Raw genomic sequence first — 9,555 nt, 5'->3', positions numbered from 1 at the left:
TGCTGTGAGCTGTAATGCCATGGTACTCTACCCAGGGGGACAGCTTGAGGCTCTGTCTCAAAAAAGAAATTCACATACAAATGAAATGGGAAAACAGCTAATCCCCAATTTCTGTCCTGTTTGGGATGGCCAGTGCACAGGTTGGTGTCTTAAAAAAGGCCAATCAGAGAGGCTGCCTTTGCCTCCTGCAAAGCCATGAGTGGCTACACCCATCTTTTTAAGTCCTGAGCAATATCACACAGCAGACCTCTGACAGTGCCTAATTTCACGAAGTGCCACAGGACTAGGCCTGCAGCAATGGTTCCTCACTGGGGCGGGGGGAGGGGTGATGATGCACTCTTTCAGTGGCATTGGTACCAGTTGCTTCTCAGATGCCTTAACTATGGGTGGTTTGTACCATCTGTGTCGTGAAGGCTGTGGTTGAGAAACATCCTTACTTCCTGCTCCATCTGCGGAAGCTAGCAGGCTGGGCTGGCACTGGTATCAGCGAGCAATGGCAGCTAAGTGGTAGCTGAGAACACCTGCTTCTGAAAAAAATAACAGAATATCAGTGTGAACAAAAAGTTCAAGCCCTGGCTCAGCCCCTGTAGCTCAGCAGCTAGAGCACCAGCCACATACACCAGAGCTGACGAGTTCGAACCCAGCCTGGCCCTGCCAAACAACAGTGACAACTACAACCAAAAAATAGCTGGGCGCCTGTAGTCCCAGCTACTTGGGAGGCTGAGGCAAGAGAATCGCTTAAGCCCAAGGGTTTGAGATTGCTGTGAGCTGTGACACCATGGCACTCTACCCAGGGAAAAATAATGAGACTCTGTCTCCAAAAAAAAAAAAAAAGTTCAAGCCCTGCATGGCTATCCAAGTAAAGTGTAGTTCACCTGCCCCGGCCTGCTCTTCATGGAAGCGGAGTCTGTCACACAGCCTTCCCAAGCCTCTCTCTGCTGCTCTTGCCCTCACTCAGCGCTTGGGACCTCTGCCCTGACCTAGCCTGCCTCTTCTCACATCTGAGCACTAGGCAGAGAGCAGTGCCCTTGCTCTGAAGAGCACTTGCTTCTCATGGATTGTTCCCAATATTTTCTCAACTACAAATAATGCTGGTATACATGTGCATTGTCATATTTTTGTAAAATAGTACAGCAAATTCAAAAAAACAGAACTCAGGTCTAAGGGTGTGCTTGGAACCTGCTGGGTCTTGGGCGGCCACATCCTCCCTGGGGCAGCCTTGCTGTTCTCAGCAGTAACTTGGTCCCTAAGTGCTGCCAGCTAGCACTCTTAGTGTGGCTTCCAGGCATGGGCGACAGCTGGTTTGTGGCTTCCAGGACTCGGGGCTTACAGCTCGTTTGTGTTTGTGGCGATGTTAGCATTTTTCTTTTCTTTCTTTTTTTTTGCGACAGAGTCTCAAGCTGTCACCCCAGGTAGAGTGTCATGGCATTACAGCTCACAGCAACCTCAAACTCTTGGACTTAAGCAATTCTCTTGCCTTAGCCTCCCAAGTAGCTAGGACTACAGGTGCCTGCCACAACTCCTGGCTATTTTTTGTTGCAGTTTAGCTGGCCCGGGCCAAGTTCAAACCCGCCACCTTCGATGAATGTGGCTGGCACTGTAACCACTGTGCTACGGGTGCCGAGCCAATGTTAGTGTTTTTAAAGAAGCTGTATGAGTGCTTTTTCCTCACCCTTTTCGTTTGCTGCCCTGAATCTCAACGTGGAGCAAGCTTCCCCAAACTGCACAGTGAGCTCTGGCATTTGATTTCAGGCAGGCGGACGGCCGCAAGGTCCTGCGGTCCAGCATCCGAGAGTTCCTATGCAGCGAGGCCATGTTCCACCTGGGCGTGCCCACCACACGGGCAGGGGCCTGCGTCACATCTGAGTCCACAGTGGTGCGCGATGTGTTCTATGATGGTAATCCCAAATATGAAAAATGCACAGTTGTGTTGCGTATAGCTTCTACTTTTCTAAGGTAATACTGAGATCCTTCAGGGCTATGTGCTCTTGGTTACAGAGTTGTAGGCGATTTGCAGCACACAGCCAGAATGTCGAGTAGCAACAATAAGCTAAGGTGACAGCCCTGGCCTGTCCCTAGAGCAGTCTCTGGACCAGACCATCCATGAAGTAGACACTTCTTGCCCACTGGGAGGGATTTACAGTACAAAAGACAAGTGGCATTTTCTGGGTCAGGACACTGCCCTATATGTGGACAGTTGTGTTAAGCCCTCCCACAGCCCCTGTCCAGGACCTTGCTTCAGCCAGAGGGGCAGGAGACGCAGAGGCCTCAGGCACCAGCGAGGGGGACAGGACCTTGGATACCAGAGGGGACCCCCTGAGGGAACTTTGTGGCAGTAGGAGCTGGCTGAGCATGAGGGCCTGGTAAGGCACATGCATGGTTCCACTATCTGGGAGTTTACAAGGACCTATTTACACCTGACCAAGGAAATGGCCTCGTTCCGCGCCACTGCAGTCAGGCAGACCTTACACAAATGGCCATCTGGTTTGGCCTCCTGTCCTTGACATGAACCTATTGGTCTTTGATGTCACCTTGATGCCTTTTCAGTCCCAATTACTTAACCCAGTTGCCCAGAGGTCCTCATAGATCCCCAACCGGCCAGGGCCACCAACAGCCTATGAATGAGGCTGTTAGTTTCTGGCTTTTCCTATCTTCTTGGGGGAGGAGAAGAAGCCAGGGCAGGGGTCTGCCTTACCCAAGAAGACCCTACTCCTCAGTGGCACTGTGGACATTTTGCCTTGAGGGTAGTGAGAGCATTCCTAGCCCTTGCCTGCTAGTTGCCAGTAGTAACTGCAGTTGTGACACTGAAAAATGCCCAGGCACTGGCTGAAGTCCCCTGATTGAGAGTGCCACTGACCACTCCCAACACGGTGTCCCTTGCAGTTGACCCTGGCCACAAGTTGCATCCCTTGGCTTGGAAGGGCACACAACCCTCTTTGCTGAGTCAGGACATGGGTGGAGACGGCCTCCCCACACGTGTCCCAGATTGCTGGGACCAGGGCTCCATCAGTGGCTGCTTGTTGACAAAGACATGTCTGTGTGTATCACATAAAACCAAGGCACAGTCTGACTGCTGCTGCTTTATGTTTTGATCAGGGTTCTCTCCCTGATGCAAAGCTACAAGATCAGTAGCCAGAACTTTCTCTGTTATTTTCACAAGGGACTGGGGATGTGTTTGACCTGTTGAAAACTCAAGTCTTCTCTTCAGGTTTGGGTCTTTTGAGATTTTTAAGCCCACAGACGAGCACACAGGGCGCGCCGGCCCCAGCGTGGGGAGGAATGACATCCGGGTACAGATGCTGGACTATGCAGTCAGCTCTTTCTACCCTGACATCCAAGCTGCCCACGCCAGCGACAGTGTGCAAAGGAATGCTGCCTTCTTCCGGGAGGTAGGCAGGTGCCAGTGCCCTTCCTGCTGCTAGAGACACAGTCATTTTGGGTGGTGTACAAAGGCTTTGCTGGCATCCCTACCCTTCTCCGAGCCACTCCTCAGCCCCTAAGCCCCATCCCTCCCTCAGACATGTGGGTGGGCTTCTCACAGACACTGTGCACAGAGTCTCTGATTCAGTGGCATCTATGGGCCCAGTGCACCTGCAGAGGCCCGCAGCTTGTGGGAAAGCTCTGGAGGGAAGGACTTGGGCTTGGGAGGATGCATTGTAGGGTGCTGGGCAGGCCACGGTCAGTGCTCACAGTGGCCCAACTATGCACCCTGGAGCAGCCAGCCTGGTGTTCTGATTAGGGGAGATGCTAACTTCCCAGCTAAGGTTTGGGCCCTCCAGAGCTGTCAGATATGGCCCCCACCCACAGACAGCACATGCCCACACACAATTTGAACCTGGCTTCCACTTAGTCACAGGATGTCCAGTGTACAGTGGGGTCTTAGGCCTCTCCTGGCCAGCTAGGGCCTGCAGCCCTGGTGGGAATAGGTGAGGGGGAGACTGAGGCCACCACCTAGTGAGTGGAGCAGCTCACTAGGCCATTTCACCAACTGGCTTGGGGTAGCAGTGGGCACCAAGCAGATGTCTGTGGGGCTCTGTGCTCTGTGTGGACACCAGGAGGGCTGGTAGGGTTCAGCCTCCTGCTCTGGCATAGACATGAGGGAGGGTGTGGACTGGTCACTGCCCCCCAAGCCTTGGTGTTTCTGTCAGTGAAGTGAGATGAGAGTACTAATTCCTGAGAGCATCCATGGCCTTCCAGCAGGTGATGTCTATGGAGGGTCCGTGCCCAGCGAGAGACATGGTTTCTGGGTGGGCACTGGGCATGAGCCTTTGGTGCAACCTTGCATCTTGGACTCTTGTTCTCAAAGTCCTGCTGGTGCTGGGCTGCGTAGGGGCTGCTCTCTGGTTGGGGTCAAGTGAGCAGGGCTGGTGGCCAGACCCTGGTCACGCAAAACCAGGGGAAGATGGAAGAGCAGCCTCCCAGGCACAGTGGCCTGGACCGAGGGCAAATTTTGCCCAGCAATGTGATAATTACCTTGTTTCCATGGGGTCTTCCTACTGGGCTTGAGTCTTCGGATTGTGATTCTTCTGGTTTCAGTAAAAGCCAAGTTTGAGAGCAAATGAAAAAATAGCTGGGGCCAGGCATGGTGGCTCATGCCTATAATCCTAGCTCTCTGGGAGACCAAGGTGGGTGGATTGCCTGAGTTCACAGGTTCAAAACCAGTCTGACTAAGAGTAAGACCTCATTTCCAAGAATAAGCGGGCCTGTAGTCCCATCTACTCAAAAGGCTGAGGGAGGAGAATCACTTGAGCCCAGGAGTTTGAGGTTGCTGTGAGTTATGACACTACGGCACTCTACGGAGGGCAACAAAGTGAGACTCTATGTCAATAAAAAAGAAAAGAATAGCTGGGCATTGTGGCAGACTCCTGTAATCCCAGATACTGGGAGGCTGAGGCAAGAGAATTGCCTAAGCCCAGGAGTTGGAGGTTGCTGTTAGCTGTGATGCCACAGCACTCTACCGAGGGCGACAAAATAAGACTCTGTCTCAAAAAAAAAAAAAAGAAAAGAAAAAATAGCTGGTATGAGTGGAATGAGAACCCATACATTCCAGGACAGGGCCCAGCCCCATCCTAAAGTCCCTGGAGAGTGAGAACCTCTCTAAAAAGCCGGGGTTGGCATGACTGACACCAGTCCTGCCCCAGGTGACGCGGCGCACAGCTCGCATGGTGGCTGAGTGGCAGTGTGTTGGCTTCTGCCACGGTGTGCTCAACACTGACAACATGAGCATCGTGGGGCTCACTCTCGACTATGGGCCTTTCGGCTTCCTGGACAGGTGAGTGGCCTGGGCCTTCCTGGGAACTAGGCCTTGGTAGGTGACAGGAGCAAGATGAGGGTCTGGCCTCTGGGCTGGTGCTGCTGCTCCAGTGACATTTTGTTCCATGTTTAGTTCTCGGCAATGCCTGGTCAGACATTCCTATAAGTAGAAATCCCCTGAAAGATTGAGTAAAGAAGTATGCTCTGTTTTCAGCTTTTTAAAAAAGGCCCCTCGATGCTGGGTTGAGAATGGAATGAAAGGCTGCCGGGTGGTAGAGGGCTGAGACTCGCTGACAGTATTGTCAGTGAAGTTGACACAGAGTTCCCCACTGCTGAACTTAACTGAATGCTAAAAATAATTTTAAGAGAAATGAAAAGAAAATAGACTGAGGCCAGGTGCAGTGGCTCATGCCTGTAATCTGAGCACTCCAGGAGACTGAGGATGAAGGATCAATCCCTGAGCTCAGGAGTTTGAGATCAGCTTGGGCAAGAGGGAGACCTTCTTTCTACTAAAAACAGAAAAACTAGCCAGGCATTGTGGCAGGTACCTATAGTCCCAGCTATTCCGGAGGCTAAGGCAGGAGGATCCCTTCAACCCAGAAGTTTGAGGTTTTAGTGATCCGTGTGACAAAGCCACTGTACTCTGTCCTGGGGGCAATAGAGTGAGACTCTGTATCAGAAAAAAAGAAGAAAAAGAATTGAAAAGATGCGAGCTGGAGCTGGCAGTAAACCAGAAGCCAGAGCAGCAGAACAGCTTCCCCTGTGCTCAGGCAGCTCTGGCAGGAGCTGGCAGTTGACTGTAGGAAAGAGAGTTGAGAGCAACCCTAGGGTCCCTGGCCTAAACCTGTAGCAACAGGACCCCCACTGGACAGGCCAGAAGAGGGTGGCCCCACAGGCACTTCGTTTAGCATCCACTCCCAGGGGCCTGTGTTGTCCCTTCAGCATGTCCCCCAGGAGATGGAACCAAAGCTTTGTCACCTGTGTGGCAGGTATGACCCCGACCACGTGTGCAATGCCTCTGACACTGCTGGGCGCTACGCATACAGCAAACAGCCCGAGGTGTGCAAGTGGAACTTGCAGAAGCTGGCTGAGGCCCTGGAGCCTGAGCTGCCCCTGGAGCTAGGCGAGTCCATTGTGGCCGAGGAGTTTGATGCCGAGTTCCAGAGGCACTACCTGCAAAAGATGCGCCGGAAGCTGGGCCTCGTGGGGATGGAGCAGGAGGAGGACGTGGCACTGGTGGCCCGGCTCTTGGAGACGATGCACCTGACCGGTAAGAGACCAAAGCACACACAACAGCAGGGCCCAGTGCTTTGTCTCAGTTAAATGTGTGCAGCTCGGTGGCCTCAGCATGCCCATGTCACTATGCAGCCATCACCATGTCCACCTCCAAGGCTTTTCACCTTCCCAGACTGAAGTTCTGTCCCTGTGAAACACTAACCTTCCCCAACCCCTGGCATCTCCATTCTGTTCTATGAATGGGACTTCCTCTAGCCCCTGTGACTGAAACACTACAGTATTTGCCCTTTCATGATTGGCTTCTTTCACTTAGCATAACGTCCTCAACATTCATCCACGTATGATACGTAAGTGTTATAAGGCAGGTGTCCTGTTGTGTGGATCCACCACACGTGGCTTATCCATAATCTATTGATGTACACTTCTATGGTTTCCATCTTTTGACTATTACATGCAGTATTGTTATGAAAATGAGTAAAAATATCTGAGTATCTGCTTTCAGTTCTTTTTTTTTTTTTTTTTGAGACAGAGCCTCAAGCTGTCCCCCTAGGTAGAATGCTGTGGCATCACAGCTCACAGCAACCTCCAACTCCTGGGCTCAAGTGAATCTCCTGCCTCAGCCTCCCAAGTAGCTGGGACCACAGGCACCCACCACAATGCTGGTTATGTTTTGGTTGCAGCCATCATTGTTGTTTGGCAGGCCGGGGCTGAATTCGAACCCGCCACCTTAGGTGTATGTGGCTGGCACCTTAGCCACTTGAGCCACAGGTGTGGAGCCTGCTTTCAATTCTTTTAGGTACAGTTAGTGGGATTGCTGCTCTGGCCAGAACTTCTGGCTGAGTGTTGGATACAAGTGTTTAGAGTGTGCACCTCATCGTGTTCCTGATCTCAGAGAAGTACTCAGTGTTTCATCCCTGAGGATGCTGTCAGCTGTGGGCTTTCTATACACAGCTTTTAGCAGGTTGAATGTTCTTCTAATCTGTTTTTGCCATGGTAGGGTACAGGATTTTACCAAGTGCTTTTTCCTGCAACAGAGACACTCTACCCCACGGATCCTCAAACTTTTTAAACAGGGGGCCAGTTCACTGTCCCTCAGACCATTGGAGGGCCAGACTGCAGGACCTGGGACAAGTCGGCTGCTAAGCAGGACAGGCAGCAGTGGCAAAAAACACCCAGCAGGCCAGATTAATGTCCTCGGTGGCCCGCAGGCCATAGTTTGCACCTTCTTTACCCCTTTACCCTTGCATTCCTGTCCCCTTGTACCCTGGGGATAATTCCTACTTGGTTGTTGGTATAATAGACCTTTTAGCATGTTGAGTTCTGCTAGTGTCTTGTGGGCTTTTGCATCTATATTCATAAGGGATATTAGCCTGTGGTTTTCTTTTCTTGTAGTGTCTATTTGGAGTTAAAATTAAAGCAGTGCAGTCCTCACAAAATGTTAGGAAGTGCTCCTCTTCTAATTTTTCCATAAAGTTTGAGGACTGGTATTAGTTCTTTAAATGTTTGGTAGAATTCACCAGTGAAGCCATCTGGTCCTGGCCTTTTTATGAAGTTTGTGCTATTGTTTTGTATTTTTTGTTTTTGTTTTTTTTTAAACAGAGTTTCACTCTGTCATGCTGGGTAGACTGCCGTCACGTCAGCCTAGCTCACAGCAACCTCAGACTCCTGGGCTCAAGTGATCCTCCTGCCTTAGCCTCCCAAGCAGCTGGGACCACAGGCATCTGTCATAATGCTGTGCTAATTTTTGTGAAGTTTCTGATTACTGATCAGCCTTTACTCATTTTACTTAGATTTAGGTCTATTTAGATTTTCTGTTTCTCCTTGAGATACTTTTGATAATTTGTGTGTTTCTAGGAACTTGTCCATGTCATCTAGGTTATCAAATTTTGGCTATAACTGTTCGTGGTATTCTTAAAAAACAAAAAGTGTCAAGTGGCATGCTTTACACCTGTAATCCCAACACCTTAGGAAGTTGAGGTGGGAGAACTGCTTGAGGCCAGGAATTCAAGACCAATCTGGGCAACATAGCCAGACCCCATCACACAAAAGAAATTTTTTAAGTAGCTAGGCATGGGTGGGCACCTGTACTCCCAGCTACTTGGGAGGCTGGAGTGGGAGGATTGCTTGATCCCAGGAGTTGAAGGTTGCTATGAGTTTAATTCAGCTATGGTGGTACCACACTGCACTCCAGCCTGGGTAACAAAGCAAGACCCTATCTCTAAAAAGAAGAAGGGGCTGGGTGCAGTGGCTCATGCCTATGATCCTAACACTCTGGGAGGCCGAGGCAGGTGGATTGCTTGAGCTCACGAGTTCGAGACCAGCCTGAACAAAAGCAAGACCCTGTCTTTACTAAAAATAGAAAAACTGAAGTAAGAGGCTTACTTGAACCCAAGAGTTGGAGGTTGCTGTGAGCTATGACACCACAGTACTCTATCCAGGGCAACAGCTTGAGACTTATTTATAAATAAATAAATAAAAAGGAGGAAGAAGAAGAAGTCAGTCAGTCATCTCAGTATTTATCTCCAAAGATCAGGTGTAGTGGCTCACACCTGTAATCCTAATACTCTGGGAGGCCAGGGCAGGAGGATCCCTTGAGCTCAGGAGTTCAAAACCAGCCTGAGCAAGAGCGAGACCCCTTCTCTACTAAAAATAGAAAAATGAGCCAACCATTGTGGTGGGTGCCTATAGTCCCAACTAGTTGAGAGGCTGAAGTGGGAGGATCTCTTGAGCCCAAGAGTTAGGAGCTACAGTGAGCTATGATTATACTTGGGCGACAGAATGAGACCCTGTCTCAGGGGGAGGGGGGGAATCTTATTGTGGTAATAACACTTCAATTTTTAAGTATACAGGCTTGGCACCTGTGGCTCAAGTGGCTAAAGCGCCGGTCACATACACGTAAGGTGGCAGGATTGAATCCAGCCCGGGCCTGCCAAACAACAGTGATGGCTGCAACCAAAAAATAGCCGGGCCCTGTGGCAGGCGCCCGTGATCCCAGCTACTTGGGAGGCTGAGGCAGGAGACTCGCTTGAGCCCAGGAGTTGGAGGTTGCTGTGAGCTGTGATGCCA

General features: G+C 50.7%; 1 protein-coding gene across 1 annotated transcript in view; it reads left to right on the top strand.

Moving 5' to 3' along the window:
* The window catches only part of SELENOO (selenoprotein O), an 18,980-nt gene that overhangs the window by 4,833 nt on the left and 4,592 nt on the right, over window positions 1-9,555 (top strand). The window contains exons 2-5 of the mRNA XM_003783090.3: window positions 1,753-1,956; window positions 3,209-3,389; window positions 5,142-5,272; window positions 6,243-6,523. Of these exons, the coding sequence (XP_003783138.3) occupies window positions 1,753-1,956; window positions 3,209-3,389; window positions 5,142-5,272; window positions 6,243-6,523 (797 nt within the window). The remainder of the gene's footprint in view (window positions 1-1,752; window positions 1,957-3,208; window positions 3,390-5,141; window positions 5,273-6,242; window positions 6,524-9,555) is intronic.

The sequence above is a fragment of the Otolemur garnettii genome, unplaced genomic scaffold, assembly GCF_000181295.1.
Source record: "Otolemur garnettii isolate 467f Iridium unplaced genomic scaffold, OtoGar3 scaffold00007, whole genome shotgun sequence".
Classification (NCBI taxonomy): domain Eukaryota; kingdom Metazoa; phylum Chordata; class Mammalia; order Primates; family Galagidae; genus Otolemur; species Otolemur garnettii.
The sequence above is the reverse complement of the archived record's forward strand: the minus strand, read 5'-3'. Positions and strand labels throughout refer to the sequence as shown.